The following is a 21,246-nucleotide window of genomic DNA, read 5'->3' as shown; positions in this document are numbered from 1 at the left end:
TGAAAGGGAGAGCTAAAGTAAAGAACTGAAATAAATGAGAATGTAATCAGAAAATTGAAGAATTCTGTAACAAAATACTTGTGTAAAAGTAGTCAGTAAATTGAATCTGAGACATTTAATCTAAGTAAATCTAAGACATTTAATAAACTTAATTAAAAAGAATTTGTGCACATTTTCCTTTTAAAAATACAACAAAATCACCATCTAAAACAAAAAGCTTTAACAAAACTATCAGTAAAAGCCAAACCTGAAACAAGCCCAACAATTTTTTCAAAAGGAAATGTCTACAGTGAGGCAATATCTAGCTAAAAGAACAAGAATCACCTTTTTTCTCTGCTAACAACATATTAAGAACTACAGAAACACAAGAAATTAAATAAAATGTGATATGGAAAAGTATTCTTGGAACAAAAAATGTTAATTTCTTTCCTAAAGGAAGGGATTTTGAAGTTGAGTAAGCCTTTCTTGATTGTTAACTATTATGGTCTATCCATTTCTCCTCCTTGTCCCTTAATGGGCTTGTGAACTGAGGATGAACAGTCAGATTTAATATTGGTTTTTGTTGGCAGCCTATATTTTATTTGCAACCCTGATACACGTTTGTATTTGTAGGTGCAAAATAAAACACAGATTGTGTGATGTTATAAATTGGTAGCTTTCCTGAATGGTCACTGGAGGAATCACCAGAAGACTGTTGATGAAGTAGAGGTGAAGCCTTTCCTCACTAATTGTATTCAGCGTGTAATTTCTAAACTTCCCTCTGAATTTTGATTTTCAATTAACACTCCCCATTTGAAGATAATTTTCTATTTAATGTAATTGCAGGAAATAATTTATTGGCTGATTAAGACTGAGGGCCCAGCCTTCCTTAAGAAAACACTCTAACAAACCAGCCTTTAAACTCAACCCATGGCTTTGGACAGATTTCGTCTATTTTTACAGCTGCATGGTTGTGTTTAATTAGGATTGTGCACTATTGTTCATTGGTGCAGTTTATAGTTGAAATTATTCTTAAGAGACTTTTCATTTTGGGTTTTGTGTTGTGATTAATTTATACTAAACCAACAATCACAGATATTGCTATTGGAAGGAGCCAAGTCACTTTATAATAAGAGGATGTTTATTGGGGAACTAAAGTCACTCTGAGTTTTGGATTATGACTTTCAATTGTATTTAGCTGTTTAAAAAAGCAGCAGTAAATTCATTCTTTTGTCTTTAATGTGAATGATTACATTATTGATACTGTTATTATCTGAACTATGAAAACACTCTTGTTAATGGCAAGCTCTTGATAAACTTGCAGAACAGTTATAATTTTCCTGGTTTTACTATAGTGATTATGAGGCTAGTGAAATAAGTTCTAGATGATTCCTGTATACCAAGAAACATCCTGCAGTATCATTTTCTATAAGTTTATATACATTTCTCCATTTGTGAGTATTGAAAGAAATTAGTCAAGGATAGTCTTAACTAATTCTTTGATATAGTACTCTTTAGAACATTTCATTTTTTTCTCCTCAAAGAAAACATAGATATACTTCTGTACTTTCTTTTCTCCATATTATTTTTTAGTATCAATTCTAATAGATTATTTTTTTTACCATTTATAGAATGATTAATAAAGTAGGTATCAGCATTTTAATATGTTTCAAAGCACTTCAAAAGCCTGTAATACTTTTATTTAGAACTGTGCATAATTAGATTAGCTGATCTTATATTAATTTTTTTCACTGTAGGATACTAAATCTGAGCCCCCTCATTAATTGTGAGAAATTTAGCATTAGCTGTTAAATCCTATGTGAAACATGGGCTGCTACATAAAAACTACTGTTTAAATTGGAATTAACTTAATTATTTTTCTTTGCACTTGATATTTCCTTCACTGCAATATTCATGAAAGCATGTGACAGATTTGTAAATTTAACTGTTAATCTCAGATTTCTAGACCCTTTAATCAGTATTTATTTGTCTGTAGAAACAGTACTAGCAAGTTAATGATTTGCTAATTTGAAAAATGCTCATGTGGTTTCCTATGTTAACTGATTTGTGCATTTTTTAAAAAATGGTATGAAATCAATTAATGTTAAAGAGCAATTAAGGTGGAGATTTTATTCCTTTCGTTACACAGCAATTTTAGAGCTAAATAAGCTATAAAACAAAAACATCGTAAAGTTTTAGAAAAATATTCAGTTGCCTCTTCTTTTAAGTTATAAACTTTTAGTGACTTTATTTCTGGGCATAATAGCTGAGACAATCATCTTGATAAAGAAATATTTTAAAAGATTTGAAATTCTGTTTAATAATCACGATTTGTTATTGTATATGAAAGTACAGAAAGAAGACCTTGTGCTGATTGTAGTTGATGTTTACTTGTAGATACATAGAGAATGTTCAGTAATTGTTTTTGGAGCTTTGAAAATATTATGCATAGTAGGCACTTTACTGGGCTTCCCAGATGGTGCTAGTGGTAAAGAACACCATCTGCCAATGCAGGAGATGCCTGAGACAAGGGTTTGGTCCCTGACTAGAGGAGATCCTCCGGAGGAGGACATGGCAAACCACTCTAGTATTCCTGTGTGGAGAATCCCATGGACAGAGGAGCCTGGTGGGCTACAATCTGTGGGGTTGCAAAGAGTCAGACATGACTGAAATGACTTAGCATGCAAGCACTCAGGCATTTTACTATGTTCATAGTAAATGCTTTGAATCTTATGTATGCTTTCTAATATAAAACAGAGGCATAGTTATTTCATGTACTCAATTAAGATGTCACAAAATTGCCTTAAGACTAATCTAGCACCATCAGCCACTCAATCAATATGTCACTTAAAAGTTTAGTTATAGCAGTTGAGACACCTTGAAGGTCTTTACAAAAAGATCAGATTGGCACTAGTCAGTGTTAGACCTAGTACTCATTAACATAAAGTGTAAACTAAAGATGTCTGGACCAAGTTTGTTTAGGATTTCCATCATAGATTACTTACTTTCCTGATTATATTTTCTTATATAGACTTCCTTTGTTTCTATGTAAAGCATAAGAGAAATTTGGATGCTTGTAAATTCATCCTCCCAACTGGTTCATCTGCTGTTTATCTTTTCATTCTTTTTTTCATTTTTTCTACTCTTTTTTTTTTTTTTTTTTTGCTAGCCATCAACTGAATTACTCTTAATAATCTAGTTGGAAGAACTGAGAGGAAAAATACACACATACATATAGTATACATTATGAAAACTCATTCCATAATAATTTCATTTGTGGATTGGTAAAGAAGAAAATGTATAGCAATTACTGGGAAGTTTGCTGAGTTAAAAGCCAAGAGGAAAGTGGAACAGATAAGCTAAGAATTCTTTTTCAGTGATTTAGATTAGATCATAAATATTTCTGAAGTTAGAGAACTTTCCTTTTTTTCTGAATTAGTCAAATATAAGTGATGGTTTATTCTTTTGTCATTGACAGTCCTTTTAAAAATCCATGCTGTTCCTTGTTTTGTAGAAGAATGTCTTCCAAGCAAGCCACCTCTCCATTTGCCTGTACAGCTGATGGAGAGGAAGCAATGACCCAAGATTTGACCTCAAGGGAAAAGGAAGAGGGCAGTGATCAACATGTGGCCTCCCATCTGCCTCTGCACCCCATAATGCACAACAAACCTCACTCTGAGGAGCTACCAACACTTGTCAATACCATTCAACAGGATGCTGACTGGGACAGTGTTCTGTCGTCTCAGCAAAGAATGGTGAGCTTTTAAAATCTGGCCACTGTCACTAAATGTGTCTGTTATTATGGGCTCATTACAAATATGTGTTTTAGAGATAGCTCAAAATCTGTAGCATTAGAGTTATTTGTGTTCTAGCCCTGGTGGCTCAGATGGTAAAGAATCCACCTGCAGTGTGGGAGACCTGGGTTTGATTCCTGGATTGGGAAGATCCCCTGGATGAGGGCATGGCAACCCACTCCAGTATTCTTGCCTGGAGAATCCCCATGGAGAGAGAAGCCTGGTGGGCTACCGTCCAGGGGGTCACAAAGAGTCGGACACGACTGAGTGACTAAGCACAGCACAGCACATGAAAACAGCCACCATGTCTGTTATTAATATACTACTAGTTAGTGGGAAAAATTGAAAAATGATTTGTGGTTTAGTTTTTGTCCATTATTATGTCGACTTGCCAAAAGGGATTTAGTTTAATTTTGAGGAATATTTGGTTATCTTATTCTCTGTTCTCTGTGTTTAAGATAGTGAACTTAATAATAACACAAAATAGGTATGATCCAATAAAGTGTGGCTGTGTATTAATATGGAAAAATTATAATAAGCAAACATATCTATGTGAATGAGGTCATAGAGTGAATACAGCTTCAGCAAGGAAATGCAAGTATTCATCATTTTTAACAGTCATTCTTGATTAATAATAAAGCTTTTCTCACTTAGATGCCTACATATTAATTTCAAAAGGACATGCAAAGTTCCTGAGTATCATTCAGTCAGACTGCAGGAGTTTGCCCTAAAGGTAGAAATAGCATCAAATACATGCAATGTATTAGCCTACTTTCTCGTGTTAAGTTCTACCTGTAACCTTTAAAACAGGCACCATAATAAGTGACATTACTTATCTAGTTTAAAGCAAAAGTATTCAATTTTTTTAGCATTTATAACTGACTGAAATCTTAACATATTTTATTAGATTAGGAATTTTAAACCCTGTTTTACATGTCTTAACTCTTGGTTAAATTAATGAAAAATATTTTAAGTGGGAAATGAAGGAAAGTTTTATCCCTTAATAAAAAATTAAGCAATATTTAAAAATGCCTTTAATAACGTATTTAAAAATTCTTGCTCTATTGTCTCAAAACTAGTTCAAAGACTTAATTTCATAATTTATGGAGGCATACATTTTTCTTTTTCAGATGATTTCTCAGTCACAATTAGTACTCTGAAGCAGTAGGTGAGAAATAGAGAATTGGACTAGACTAACATGAGTTTGAGTAAACTCCAGGAGTTGGTGATAGACAGGGAGGCCTGGCGTGCTGCTATTCATGGGGTCACAAAGTGTCGGATACAACTGAGTGACTGAACTGAGCTGAACTGAACTGTTCTAGACCAACTTTAGATTCATAGGGGATCATCACTATACAATTAGACCCACTGGAAGATTTGTTTTCCTTGCATAGGGTAAAAAAAAGATATGGTTGGAAAGATTGTTTGGGACCAGTTATCCAACAAGATCTTATATTAATAGATAACTTTATGGAAGTGAGATTTGATTCTAAGCAGAATAGGAAGCCCTTGAAGTGTTTAAGAACTTCAAAAAGAGAATTTCTGACTGTACTATGAATAGATGGGAGGTAGACAGAGTGAAAGGAGGAAGATCTGCTGGAAAGCTATTTCAGAAATCCAGGTAGAGATGATGGTGGCTTGGATTAGTGTGGAGGCAGATCAGATAAAGAGAAGGGTTGGGTTCAAGATATATTTTAGCTTTTATGCCAAATATACTTATGGACAAATCAAAATAACTACACTGGAAAATACAGGTTGAGGCAGAAATAATACAGTTCAGATTTTACTTCTTTAGAGCACTCTTTACATTTTTCTTAGTAAAATTTCTTGCATATTAGCAAGTGCAAAATTGATTTGGTGAGTTAGTCTCAAAGTTTTATGATCTAATATTTTGTCAGAAAATAGATATTAATAATTTGATTACCAAATTTATGTTAAGTGGGATTTATGGTAGCATAAACTAGTTTAAATATACAAATATATTAGCATAAAAGAAATCATATTTGCTGGAAATGTTTTCAAACTTTCATTCTCTTCTGATATCAATCATTACTTTCCACTGGAGCCTTTGTGTATTCTGAATGTCTGGGAGCCAAAATATTTTGTTTTAGCTCCCACTCTATGGTATTTCCCAGCTGTGTACTTATATGGTATAATAAAAGGATTTAACAATTGGGAAATAGCAGCTGCATTTGGAAATTCCCTTTTGTGCTCCCTTTTCATTTGATAGATTCAGTAATGTATAACAAGTGTAACATCAGACCTGTAATGACTTATACCCCAAGGATCATATCACTGACCAAGTTTTCTCAACCAAGCAAAGGAAAACCATAGAAGGATTTTAGGTTTCTGGACAGTCTTGCAAACCTATATATAGAGAATGTGAGTGCTGGGGTAGGGTAACTGTGGTTAGAGTAAAATTTAATAAACACTTTGCCTCGTTCTACATTCAAGTAAATTAAGTCCAGAGTAGTTGCTATGCAGTTAAGTGAAACTTGTAATTCTCTTCAGTGGATCATATTTGTTATACATTGTAATTGAACCTCATAAAACCAGCATGGAGCAACAGGAAACAGCAGAGTGTCTGGAGTGGAATGGGTGAGGGAGAGAATGGTATGATTTCAAATCTAGGAGGCAGGAAGTTGACCAGTACTATGCGGTATCATAGGCTACAGTGAGGTGTTTGGTTTACTTTACGTGAAGGAGGAAGCCACTGGAAGATTTTAAGCAGGACACTACCATGATTTGATTTATTATATTTTGAAAAGATCATATTAGCTGCTGTGTACAGAATGGATTGCAAGAGATGACACCAGAAACAAGGGCACTTATTAAGAAAATTGTTGCAGTAGTGCAGGTGAGAGTTTGATGATGAGTGAAAGAGGGGGCAGTTAGGGAAGTCTTTCTTTGAAGAGTTCCATAGAGTCTGAAGATGACAAGATTCACACAGAGGGTGAGTAGAATATTTTATGTAATATACACTTAGGTAGAAATTTAGTCAATAATATTTTATAACACAAAGTAAAGTTGGTGAGACCCAGGGTGTGGGGAAAGGTTAGGCAATGCTCCTGCACCAAGAGTGTTCCTTGTGAGGACAGAAGCTTTTTACCTAACAAGGAGTTGTTTACAGGTAACTTCTGGGGTAGGTTATGGGAATGTGGTCTAGATACCAACATTATCTCTTATAAGGTCCCCAAAGTGACAGGATTGTAAGTGGGACCTCCTGCATGCATGTGTACCTATACACTTGGATGCATGCTCATGTTGTATAGCTTAAGACAAATGGGATTATATGCATTTGGCTTTTAATTACTAGTCTAATTAGGTAGAAATAGTCATCCTGGACCCTCAGGTCCAGATATCAGAATTCCTTATTTTTGAGACCTACTTAAATTCCTGAAAGTTTTATCTCCTAGATAAGTTTTAGAAGTAATTTTCCACTATAAATAAAAGATGTCAATAAATCCTTAGTTGCAATTTAAAGAAAATAATAGGCATATTGAGATAGTTAATAAATAACTGTTGGGAATAATACTTCCCTGCTTGCAAACAATTTCTCCTCTCTGTCTTTCTTGCTTTCAGTTCAGTGAAGTTGCTAATCAACTCTGAAGTATTCTATATAGTTCATTTTGAGTCATAAAAATTCTGGTGTGGATTTTGTACCTTTTCTAGAATGGAGCTGTTGCCATTACATGATAACATAGTCGAGGAACTTTGAGTGAGAATTTAATCCTTTCCCGTCATGCTTTATATTGTGACAGACTTTTAGACTTTTAGAAGGTTTCTAATTTTGTTACCTTTTAAAAGATTTTTAAAACTTGAATTGTCATGCTTTTGGTAAGATTTAGTAACTTAAGGTAGTAGGCAGCACTCAAAATTTATTTCCTCACTTTTATTGAGACTATGCTTTAGAAAATGTAGTGAAACCCACTAGTTCACCTGGTTCAAACCATGTGTGAGGTTTATATTCATCTATTTGGTACCTGATTGGGTCTATGAAGCACTGGGGAAAAAATCCATATACTAGCAAGGTTTAGACTTGAGAAATTTAGTTCTTAGCACTCTCACTTTGGGATTTTGGATATCCTTTCACTTTAAGTAAAATTCAAACCTAGACTTCTGTTAATAAGTGGAAATGTTCCTCCTTGCCCCTGAGTTGTGAAACATTTTTGAGGAAGCCCTATGGAAGATTTCCCATTTTCTATAACTCTGAAACTGTATTAGCACACAGTATTGTCCACCTTTAAATGCATCTCAGAAACATAATGACAGAATTTACTTACAGTTTGGACCAAAAAATAAAACTATATTTTATATCATGGTGTGAATAGTGAAATAGACAACTAATGCTGTCTAGATCAATGTGTTAGCATTGATCACCTTTATATATGCACACCTTGTTTAAATACAGTTTCATTCCTGCTATTAAAAATATATATTTAATACCATAAAGCAATTATCCAATAATGAATATAGTAAAGTTGCAGGATAAAAAATAAATAAAATTTTTAAAGTGTATTAAAAAAAACTTTCCTAAAGTGACTCATTTAAACAAGATGATTATCAATACATCTTTCTAAATATACTTTTTGGAAAAGTTTTCTTACTTAGCTATTATCAAAATCTTTATCAAAAGTAGAAACATTGACATGCTCTGGAATAGCTGGCTTTCCCCCCTTGGGCAAGAAGGAATCAGGTATGCATGCTGATTAACACACTCCAGTCATTAACGTGTGATTATGTGGGCTGCATATTGAGCACCTGCCAAAATATAAAAACCCACTTCTTTGCTACATCTGTGTTTTGGATTTCTTTTGTATTTTGATAGTTCAAGGAAAATCAGACCCCTGTATATTTTTTTTCAGTATAATAAAATTGTGTGTATATAATGTTTTCAAGGAGTTGAGATATGCTATGTTTATTTTTATGTTAATCTTTGAGACTGTATAAGATTCAGTGACTGAGGTTTGCAGAGCTCTGACTGTAACATGAATCTCTTAATGAACTTCATCATCAACATTCACTTACAATTTGCAGTATTCTTTCATGTTCATAAGGCTTATATTTTCTGGGATTCAGCCAATATTCCTCAAATTTGCTTTATTTTTGTGTCATCCCTTTATGTGTCATAAATATTTTGTTTTCATTTCTTTCACCAATATGCTGTAGGTGTACACCTCATAGTGATGTTAGTGCTGCTCCTTTGGTTTGATTTTTTCCTATCCATTATCCATTAGCAAATTTCCTTCATGACCAGAGTGTAGCTTAGGCTTTATAGCATTTCCAGACACTTAGGAAAAGTCACTTTTGGATAATTATTTAAAATCTGATTGATTACTAATAGAAAATCTACTATAATCTAGTCTAACAGAAGAGCTTGATTGAACAGGCTTATTCTCCTCAGGTTTTATTTTCTTGATAGGTTTAAATAACATTCGAATATAGTAGAAGATTTAAAAAGTAAGCTTCTTGTTAAAATTGGTCAGTATTAATCATTGGAAGCTGATCTTAGGACACCAGTAATTTTCTGATTAAAGCAGAACTTCACAAACAAATTTCAGTCTATAGGTGGTTCTGATTAATGCACACTTTCTTGTGCAGAATTCCTTCTTGCCCAGTGACGACTTGGATACATCACTGTAATGAAACACCATAATTTGAATAATGAAATCTGCACATTTCTATAATACTTCTAAGCAGAATGGCATGGAAAGAAATATACATGTGTATATATAGCATGCAGTTAACTATTTACATGACCAATTTGAACTTTTTCAAGATTAGAATGAGATATGAATGTTAAAGTCCTAGATCAGCATGAATAAGATGGTTGTGAATATTATGGCATTTTGTTTTGGGAGGAGAAAGCTGGGGTTGTGTTTTCTCTCTTCCAGATCAGCCTTCTTAGTTTAATTTGAAGATCGTTAACTTGACATAAAGTCAACTTAACATGACAAATTCTGGTACCACTATTTATTTGGAGATGAGATTATAAGGGCTCTCTTTGATTATTGAGTCAATCCACCTACACTAAGCAGGAAAGACCCTACTTTGTTCCTTCCATGAACGTATCTAATCTTTTTGGAACACATCTAATGAATGTGCCTTAATTACCTTCATATGTAAATTATCCCACTGTTTGTCCTGTGCAGTAAGAACTTTTCCTTGCTTTCCAAGAGAAATGTAACTTTTTAAAAGACAAACTTCAAGCTATTATTTCTTTTGTTAATATAGATTTCAATGTGATGACATATTTATTTTTTATAATATTAACCTTTTAAGTATTATTTTGGTATTGCAATAGTTCCATGACCTCTAGGCAAAATTTTTCTAGGTGATGCAAATTAAGTTCAATAGTAATATCTCTGTGTAAACCACATCTTCAAATCTGAAGTATGAATTACAGATTTTTGCTAATAAAAATTGTACAATCAGGTGAAAATTAGAAATGAATATTTATGTATGTCATCTATCTTCTTTATATTTCACTAGTGCCCTAGAAAAGGGGAAACCCTATTTAATAAAATGATTAGAAATTATTTTGTAAACTTTTGCTTTGATTATAATTTAATCGAATTTGTTTTTTTTTAATCTAATTTTTACTGCCAGTGTCCTGAGAATACCTAGAATACAGTAATTTCAAGTTCATCAAACTTTTGGGAACAAATGTGCTCTCAGTCAAGCATAGATAGTTTATGGTGGTACACACGTTAGTCGCTTAGTCATGTCCAACTCTTTGCAACCCCAAGGAGTGTAGCCTGCCAGGTAGGTGCCTCTGTCCATGGAGTTCTACAGGGAAGAATAGAAGAGTTTAGTTTACCTTGAAACACAAAGAATTAGGACTTTTTTTTTTTTAAATTAGTGTTATTTAGGAATTATTTGGTTCATTTTAGTGGTTAGTTAGTAGTTTCTCCTCTATTCATGGAACTCTCCAGGCAAGAATACTGGAATAGATAGCCATTCCCTTCTCTAGGGGATCTTCTTTGACTCAGGGATTGAACCTGGGTCTACTGCATTGCAGGAGGATTCTTTACTATCTGAGACACCAGGGAAGCCCAACTGTGGGCCAGCCAGAATTAAACTAGTTATTCATGAACAGATTGAGAAAACTTTTGCTCTTAAATTCAGAGTTAATACCTGGTCTTCAGTTGTACTAATTTTTTTGTACCTGGTGTGCTCCTACCAAAACGCCTTTCTTGTTTTTTGTTGTTACACTGATATATTTTGTATGTGAAGTTAATTAAAGATGATTATATATTTTGCTTTCTGAAATTGATAGTAAAATTGGAGTTTAGATCTCCTTTCGGCTACTTTCTTGGATCCATGAGGAATGACACTGCAGGGTAAGGAATGAATCTGAATCTGAGTTTGGATTTGGGGAAATTAACAGAGAACAATAAAAGTTTATACCCCTCTCTTACTCAGAGAGAAAGGATGGGCTTTATGATCATAACTGAGCCATCAATTCAAGGTTGTGTGTTGTTTTTAGGTAGAGCAATCACATCCTCCAGACGGTGGGCATATTTGCCACCAGATTAGACTTTTACTTGCTGCTTTGTAGTAAATTAGCAGTAGTTTTGTGCATAGTTTTCCTTTTTCTAGAAATGTAAATACAGATAGATAGATGTTTTTATAAGCAATGTAGGCACTGAAAAATCATTTCTGATTTCTTTACTCGCTTTATCTGTTAAAACTTTTATCAGAGAGCTAGAGATAAAAAAAATTTCTAGATTACAGAGTCTAGTTATGCCATTATATATTTTTCCTTAACGTATTAGAAGGAAATTAAAGTTTTTGTGGTAGTTCTCAAAATTGGGAATTTTATTTGGGCAAGATCCTAGGGAAGAGAAGAAGAGACTGTTGAGTTCACAGAGTGGCTGAAAGGGCTCAGCGTGTAATGACGTAAAGAGTAGTCTGCTCTCTAGTTTCTCTTCCTTAGGCAAAGTAGGCCATGAAAGGACTTCAGTGTTAATAAGAGTGTAATCTCTCTTAAGGAACAAGTGGATTTGACCAGTGTTGACTGGGCTCTCTAACGTTGAGATTTGTGAGGAATGAAGAGCACACTCTGGGCTATTTCTTTTTTTGTGTATGACCCCAGCCTCATTATTTTTAAATAGGTAACTAAAACATAGGTAGTTACTATATTGATAATTGTTTCTGGAGGCTTAATTACTACTCATTTTCCTAGTGGATTCCAACTTCCATACTTTTTCCCTAAAAGTTTTATATTTTATTTCATATTTTTGCTGAAACTACTCTAATACTCTTGAATGATTGTCAAATCCCCCTTTCTTATAATGGCCCCAGTTTCTGTCATGAATTAGAGACAGGTTTCCAAGAAGCTGGAGTAAACAACATTTCGAAAGATTATTTGTGCCTTTCTCTAAGCACTTGTCTTCTCTGCCACTGTGAGCAGGGATACTGATGGCTGCTCACTGATCATAGTAGTGGTTGGTGAAATCATCTTCATAATATAAAAGTGCGAGGTAAAGCAGCAAGTGCTGGTGTAGAAGCTGCAGCAAGTTATACAGAAAATCAGCTAAGATAATAATTAAAAGTAACTACACTAAACAACAGATTTTCAATGTAGATGAAGCAGCCTTATTTTGGAAGAAGACACCGTCTAGGTCTTTCATAACTAAAGACGAGAAATCAATGAATGCCTGACTTCAGAGCTTCAAAGATAGGGCTGATGCAGCCAGCAAATTGAAGTTGAAGTCAGTGCTCATTTACCATTCTGAAAATAATAGGGCCCTTAAGAATTATGCTAAATCTATTCTGCCTGTACTCTGTAAGTGGAACAACAAAGCCTGGGTGACCCTATACCTGTTATAACATGGTTTACTGAATATTTTAAGCCTATTGTTGAGACCTACTGCTCAGAATAACAGATTCCTTTCAAAATATTTCTGCTCATTGACAATGTATCTAGTCATTTTAGAACCCTAATGAAGATGTACAATGAGATTAATGTTGTTTTCATGCCTGCTAACACAACATTCATTCTGCAGTCCATGGATCAAGGAGTAATTTCAGCTTTAAAGTTATTCTTTAGGAAATACATTTCATAGGGTTGTGGCTGCTATAGCTAGTGATTCCTCTATGAATCTGGGCAAAGTAAGTTGAAAACCTTCTGGAAATGATTTACCATTCTAGATGCCAGTAAGAACATGCATGATTCATGGGAAGAGGTCAAAATATCATTAATAGGAGTTTGGAATAAATTTATGAACCCTCTTGGGTAACTTTGAGGAGCTCACGACTTCAGTGGAGAAGTTAACTGTGGATGTGGTAGAAATAGCAGTAGAACTAGAATTAGAAGTGGAGCCTAAAGATATGACTGAATTGCTGCTATCTCATGATAAAACTTGGAGAAAGCAATGGCAACCCACTCCATTGTTCTTGCCTGGAGAATCCCGGGGACAGCAGAGCCTTAGGGGCTGCCGTCAATATGGTCGCACAGAGTCGGACACGACTGAAACGACTTAGCAGCAGCAGCAGCAGCATGATAAAACTAATGAATGAGGAGTTGCTACTTACGGGTGAGCAAAGTATATGGTTTCTTGAGATAGAATATACTCCTGGTGAAGATACTGTGAAGACTGTTAAAATGACAACCAAGGCTTGAGAATATTACTAACTTAGTTGATAAAGTAGCATCAGACTTTAAGAGGATTGACTCCGATTTTGAAAGAAGTGCTGCTGTGGGTAAAATGTTATCAAAGAGCATTGCATGCTGCAGAGAAATCGTTCATGAAAGGACGAGTCAATTAATGTGGTAAACTTCATTGTTGCCTTGTTTTAAGAAATCACCACAGCTACCCCAACCTTTATCAACTACCACCATGGTCATTCAGCATCCATCAACACTGAGGCAAGACTCTCCACTAGCCAGAAGATTATGACTTGCTGAAAGCCAGATGATCGTTAGCATTTTTCAGCAATAAAATATTTTTGATTGAGGTATGTACATTTATTTAGATATAATGCTATTGCACACTTAATAGACTATACTGTAGTGTAAATAACTTTTAAAGAACAATTTGTATGACTTGCTTTATTGTGATTTTCACCTTACTATGGTGATCTGGAACTAAATTCACGCTATCTCCAAAGTATGCCTTTATTGTTAAAACCCAAAGCAATCTACAGATTCAGCACAATCCCTATAAAAATTCTAATAGCATGTTTCACAGAATTAGAGAAAACAATTCTAAAATTTGTATGGAACTACAAAAGATTCCAAATAGCCAGTCTGATGATGGGTGGAGCTGTGCTCCTGTCTTACTGGTTACTTGACCTGAGGTGTCCAGCAGTAGAGTTTACAGACAGGTGGAACTGGGTCTTGGTGCTGTGATGAGGACCTCTAGGAAATCTCACACTGGTTAATATTCTCTGGTACCTGAAGTCCTCTGTTAGTCCAGCAGCTTGGACTCTATGCTGCCACCACAAGACCTCGGGCCTGACCTCTGGCTTGGTTGCATAGGAATTCCTCCCATCCTCTTAGGTGTCTGAGGTCCCCCTCCAGTGCCTAGTAGATGCCCTACTTATGAGGAGGTGCAAACTCCATGTCCTCCTACTCTGCCACTTGACTTTACCCCCACCAAACAATCTTGAGAAAACAGAACAAAGCTGGAGATACCACATGCCCCGATTTCAAATTATACTTTAAAGCTACAGTAATCAAAACAGTATAGTACTGACACAAAAAAAGATAGATGAATGGAGCAGAATTGAGAACTCAGAAATAAATCCACACATATAAGGACAATTAATTTATGACATAGGGGTGAAGAACATACAATGGATAAAGATTTGTTTTTTCAATAAGTGGAGTTGGAAAAGATGGACAGCTACATGCAAAAGAATGAAACTAAGCCACTCTCCTACCCTAACACAAAAATTAACTGAAAAAGCATTAAAGTCTTGACTGTAAAACCTAAAACCATAAAGTCTCTAGAAGAAAACATAGGTGATAACCTCATTGACATCAGTCTTAGTGATGTTTTTGTGGATCTGACTTCAAAGGCGGGGGAAACAAAAACACAAATAAACAAATGGAACTACATCAAACTACAAAGCTTCTAGACAGTAAAGGAAACCACCATCAAAATGAAAAAGCAACAAAGCAACCTACTGAATGGCAGAAGATATTTGCAAATCATACAGCTGATAATGATAAGGGGTTAATATATCCAAAGTATTGGATATATATATATACTCACATGCACATTTTAATATATATATATATAAAACTCATACAAACATCCTGATCAAAAAATGAACAGAGGATTTGAATAAATATTTTTTCAAAGAAGATTATGCAGCTGGTCAACAGCGCCATGAAAAGATATTCAACATCACTAATTATTTTTTTTTAAATTTTTATTAGAGTATAGTTGATTTACAATGTGTTGCTTTCTATTGTCCAGCTAAGTGAATCAGTTATACATACGCATATAGCCACTCTTTTCTCCCATACAGGTAGAGGTATACAGTGTATTAAGTGAACTTCTGTGTTACACAGCAGGTCCTTATTAATTACATGTTTTTTGTATAGTAGTATGTTTATGTCAGTCCCAATTTCCCAACTTATCCCTTCTGTTCTTTCTCTCCTGGTAACCATCAGATTGATTTTTATATCTGTACCTCTATTTCTATTTTGTACAACTTTTTAAAGATTCCATGTATTAGCAACATCATGTAATTCTCCTCTGTCTAACTTACTTCAGTCAGTTTGACAGTCTCTGGGTCCATCAATGTTGCTGCAAATGGCATTACTTCATTTTTTATGGCTGAGTAATATTCTATTGTATACATGTACAAACAGAAAAACAGAGCAGATCAATGGTTATTAAAGGGGAAATAAGTTGAGGGGGTGGGTGAAATGGATGAAGCAAGTTAACTTTATGGTGATGGATGGTAATTAGACTTGTGATTTTCACTCTGTAGTATAAACAAATGTTGAATTATAATGCTATACACCTGAAACATTAAAAAAATGTTTATATAGCATACACACTGAGGAAACCAGATCTGAAAGAGACACATGTACCCCAATGTTCATCGCAGCACTGTTTATAATAGCCAGGACATGGAAGCAACCTAGATGCTCATCAGCAGACAAATGGATAAGGAAGCTGTGGTACATATACACAATGGAATATTACTCAGCCATTAAAAAGAATACATTTGAGTCAGTTCAAATGAGGTGGATAAAACTGGAGCCCATTATACAGAGTGAAGTAAGCCAGAAAGATAAGCACCAATACAGTATACTAACACATATATATGGAATTTAGAAAGATGGTAACCATTACCCTATATGCAAGACAGAAAAAGAGACACAGATATATAGAACAGACTTTTGGACTCTATGGGAGAAGGCGAGGGTGGGATGATCTGAGAGAACAGCATCGAAACATGTATATTATCAAGTGTGAAACAGATCACCACTCCAGGTTGGATGCATGAGACAAATGCTCAAGGCTGGTGCACTGGGCTGACCCAGAGGGATGGAATGGGGAGGGAGGTGGGAGGGGGGTTCAGGATGGGGAACACATGTAAATCCATGGCTGATTCATGTCAATGTATGGCAAAAACCACTACAATATTGTAAAGTAATTAGCCTCCAACTAATAAAAATAATTGGGGGAAAAAATATAAAATGAGAAGTAAAGAGGAATCACAACTGAAAAAAAAATTACCTTTTATTTTATAAAACAGACAAACAAAAAAAAGTTTATATAATCTAATCTAATATAAATTATATTATATAATTTATAATATATAAATTATTATTACATCTAATCTAATATAAATATAATATAAATAAATCTAATATAACTAGTTATTAAATGAAAAGAAAGGGGGATTTTGTTCTAGAGTAAAAGAAACTTAAGAGTATAGTCAAATATAAACCATGAACTTTGATGGGATCAGTTTTGAAAAAAATATTTGGGGACAGTTGTGGAAAGTTTAATATGAGTTGTATATTAGATGTCTTAAATGAAGTATTATTAATTTTCTTGGGTATGATACTCATATTGTGGTTATGTGGGAGAAGATCCTTATTTTCTGCAGATACTTGCTAAGGTATTTAGAGGTAAGATGGCAGTGATGTCAATAATATATTCTAAAATGTTCCAGCAATATAATTAGAAAGATAAATACGTATATATATATATATAACAATATGACAAAATATTGATAATTGTCAATCAATCCAGCTGCTCATTATAATAATATTCATTATCTTAGTCTTTCTAGTTTTTTGAGTGTTTAACAGTTTTTTCCTAATAATATTTAAAATGCCCAAGTGATAAAAAATGAAAAATTTGAACTATAATCACCAAGCCTCTTGCTACTTCTTACTTTCTTATTTTCAAGTTTAAAATTGTTTTAGCAAATTCAGTATAAACTGGTAGTGTTGTTTAGGTTGAATATCATATGGTAGTTCAAATAGTAATGAATTTACAGGTGAAAATAACTGACTAGATTTGCTAGGCACGTGAATCAGTTGAACTTTGTTAGAATATTGCTTCATCTGCTGGGGAATTCACTTATTAGGCCTGTCTGCCTTAAAGCTCTTCTTACTGTTCTATTACCAAAAAATTAAAAGTATCCTCATCTCTGAGGCTGTCTGTCCTATAGCATTCGATCTTTAAAGTTTGATATCTCTAAGGCTGTGATAGTGTGCCTTAGTTCTTTGTTGTTTATACAATACTGAGTATATTCAGTTCATGGCACTATTCTTTAAAAAAGAGGGAGAAAGAAACTGGAACATACTTTCTTTAAAAAAGAGGGAGAAAGAAAGTGGAACATACTCAGGGGAAAATAAACAGGATAGCTGAACTGTGTTTTTCTTATGAGAAAGAAATTAAGGAAACATACTTTACCTAGAAAAACAGATGTTTTACCTAGAAAAATGGTGCTATAATAGTTGTACGTAGCACTTTTGAATATTTCCATGGAGTGAAAGGAGTACTATAGGCTGAAAGAAGAGGATTCATATTCCTATAAATCAGAATATTGGAGAACCATCCAAACATGGAATGGACTACATTGGAGGTGCTAAATCTTAGTATTAGTTCAAGGAGAGAACAAAAAGTCGCTTCTCATGGGTATTGTGGCAGCCACCATCACTAATACCACCACTTCCACCACCTCCACCATTATCATCATCATCTGATGAACACTTGTGAGTCTAAGTATTTTATTTTTATTAATTTATTTAATTTTCATAGCAGCCTTCCGATTTAGGTTCTGTGCCGCTATTATTTTCAAAGTCATCTTGCACATGAGGAAGTAAGGCCCAGAGAGGTTAATGAACTCCGGGGCTATATGAGAGGTGGATGGAAAACTGGGATTTAACCAGAAAATCTGGCTCAGGGAGCCTGTGCTTTGTTCACTATTATACTATCATGTCTTGTACAAGGGAATCAATACTAGATGTCATTGAGCAATTGGATATTTAAGGACTTTTGAATCTTGAGATTTTGATTCTATGTTCTGATAGTGTATAGATGATGCTAAACTTTTCCTTGTGCTTCCCTTGAAAAATTTGAGGACTTTAATTTTTTCTATATTTATTCTGTATTATTTAAATGCATTTATTAAATATCATGGAATGAGACTATTTATACAACTTTTGTTAATTTTTTCTTTGAATCAAAATAGCATTTTAAAAACAATAGCTTTTTCTTATATGACTTCAGGAATCATGACACTTCAGCAAATACTGGTAACAAATCTACATGCATGAATAAATTTATTGTTGTTATTTAATATTATAGTAATAGTATAGAATAACAAACTTGAGAATTCTATGTAAATCTCATATATTACACCAAATATCAGTTTTAATAAAAAAAAAGAATATACTTTTTTAAAATGTTAGAGTCAGTGATAAATTTATCAGGAATAATCTGTTGGGAAGAACCCTGGAGAAGGAAATGACAAACGATTCCAGTATTCATGCCTGAAAAACCCCATGGATAGAGGAGCCTGGCAGGCTACGATCCATGGGGTTGCAAAGAATCGAACACAACAAGTGAACAACAACAACAATGACTGGAACCACATTTAGTATTTTCATTTAGGTCATCTTCTTTAAGGGGTTTCCCTGGTAGCTCAGCTACTCCTGCCTGCAATGCAGGAGTCCCTGGTTTGATTCCTGGGTTGGGAAGCTCCCCTGGAGAAGGGAACGGCTATCCACTTCAGTATTCGGGCCTGGAGAATTCCATAAATCAGCACTTTTCCTTAAAATATGTCACAGAGAAAACATACTTTTTCCTCTGAGAAAGAACCTATAAAAGTTAGCAGTTTAGTTTTCAGCATGTTAAAAAGGTTAGATATATTTTGCTAGCAAGGAGTTATTGAACTTAGATTAGGTAAAGCTTTTGTCAGTTACCCAATAACACTATGGTAGAATACCTCTTATGCAGCACAGTTGACAGGTATTTTTTGGTTCATCAGAAAAATGTTGTTTAGAGTGAGGAATCAGAAGAGAGCAGTACATATATAGTAGATGGTAACATAACTCAATTCAGTTCAGTTTAGTTCAGTCACTCAGTTGTGTCCGACTCTTTGCTTCTCCATGGACTACAGCACGCCAGACTTCCCTGTCTGTCACCAACTCCCAGAGCCTACTCAAACTCATGTCCATCACGTCAGTGATGCCATCCAACCATCTCATCCTCTGTCGTCCCTTCTCCTCCTGCCTTCAATCTTTCCCAGCATAAGGGTCTTTTCTAATGAGTTGGTTCTTCACATCAGGTGGCCAAGTATTGGAGTTTCAGCTTCAGCACCAGTCCTTCCAATGAACACTCAGGACTGATCTCCTTTAGGATGGACTGGTTGGATCTCCTTGCAGTCCAAGGCACTCTCAAGAGTCTTCTCCAACACCACAGTTCAAAAGCATCAGTTTTTCAATGTTCAGCTTTCTTTACAGGCTAACTCTCACATCCATACATTGCTGCTGGAAAAACCATAGCTTTGACTAGATGGACCTTTGTTGGTAAAGTCGTGTCTCTGCTTTTTAATAAGCTGTTTAGGTTGGTCGTAGCTTGGTCATACATAAATTACATATATGTATACATGCATGTACTATATGTATTTTATATGTATGTAATTTGTGTACTATAACTTAAAAAGTTATTTGGAACTTAAAATATACAAGTGCAGTACATACCAAAGAAGGTGGAGTCCTCTCTCCTGGCAGAGAAGATTGATCACTGACATGGTTGAGTTGCCAGTACATGGTGATTTAAAACAAATAGAAGCAACTTTTGGTTGGTTTTGTTATCATTTTTAATTTCTTTGCAGACGCTGCATCCCTTTAATTCCTTTTAGTCAAAGACTACCAAGAACATACCCATGGTTGAACAAATTGGGTTTATTACTGATTACAGTAGGAAGCAATCACACCATAGAAAACCATGGAGTGTCTTGGTAAGGGAATATTCAAAATAACTTTTTTATGATTTAGACTTTAAGTGTTTTGGGATAGGGTCTAAGGAAAAAGAGCTTCACTATAGACCGGAGTAATAGGACAAATTTGTGATTGTATATCTCATTAAATCTTATTATAGGGAGGTCAGACAAGAATAAGAATAAAGTTGTAACAGGAGAGGCAATATAACTAAAATAGAAGACAAAACAAGACAAAAACAACAACATGCAAGGCAATAAGAATAAACAAACTTAATTCAGCCTTGTTACTAGGTGGAGGAAAGGATAAAAGATAATATTCTGTCTCTCCATTTTCATTGGCAGCAGGTAGGGAAGTTGATCATGTTGCTGCTTTAGAGAAGCGGTTTCCCATTCATTTCTCCCAACTGCAGTCACTTCCACCTGTGTGTGGGTTTCAATTCTATTATATAGGGCAAGATTACACTTCTGTCCTATAGTCTATGCCTGTATTTTTTTTCTTTCTTTTTTTAAAATTGGAGTATAGTTGCTTTACAATGCTGGGTTAGTTTCTGCTGTGCAGTGAAGTGGAACAGTTATACATATATCCTGTCTTTTCTGGATTTCCTTCCCATTTATGTCACCACAGAGCATTGAGTAGAGTTCCGTGTGCTATACACTAGGTTCTCATTAGTGTTCTGTTTTATACATAGTAGTGTATATATGTCAATCAACCTGTCTTAATTTCCAACATCTTATTTGACTTTTGCAACCCCAGTTCACGTCTCATCTGCTATTCTTGGTTAAGGTGCAGTTGGAAACCCAGCTAAATTAGAGCTGTAGTATGCTGTAGCTGACTGATAAAGGTCAGTTTTCACTCCAATCCCAAAGAAAAGCAATGCCAAAGAATGTTCAAACTACCATACAGTTGGACGCATTTCACATGCTAGCAAGGTAATACTCAAAATCCTTCAAGCTGGGCTTCAACAGGACATCAACCGAGAAGTTCCAGATGTACAAGCTGGATTTAGAAAAGGCAGAGGAACCAGAGATTAAATTGCCA

General features: G+C 34.7%; 1 protein-coding gene across 24 annotated transcripts in view; it reads left to right on the top strand.

Moving 5' to 3' along the window:
- SOX6 (SRY-box transcription factor 6) overlaps positions 1 to 21,246 on the top strand; it is a 675,736-nt gene that overhangs the window by 281,262 nt on the left and 373,228 nt on the right. For 23 of the 24 annotated variants that reach the window (XM_065944087.1, XM_065944082.1, XM_065944088.1 and 20 more), the window contains one exon: positions 3,494 to 3,734. In XM_065944087.1, the coding sequence (XP_065800159.1) occupies positions 3,498 to 3,734 (237 nt within the window). In that variant the 5' untranslated portion in view covers positions 3,494 to 3,497. The remainder of the gene's footprint in view (positions 1 to 3,493; positions 3,735 to 21,246) is intronic. The other variant, XM_065944091.1, reaches the window with a different exon arrangement.

The sequence above is a fragment of the Muntiacus reevesi genome, chromosome 9, assembly GCF_963930625.1.
Source record: "Muntiacus reevesi chromosome 9, mMunRee1.1, whole genome shotgun sequence".
NCBI lineage: Eukaryota > Metazoa > Chordata > Mammalia > Artiodactyla > Cervidae > Muntiacus > Muntiacus reevesi.
The sequence above is the reverse complement of the archived record's forward strand: the minus strand, read 5'-3'. Positions and strand labels throughout refer to the sequence as shown.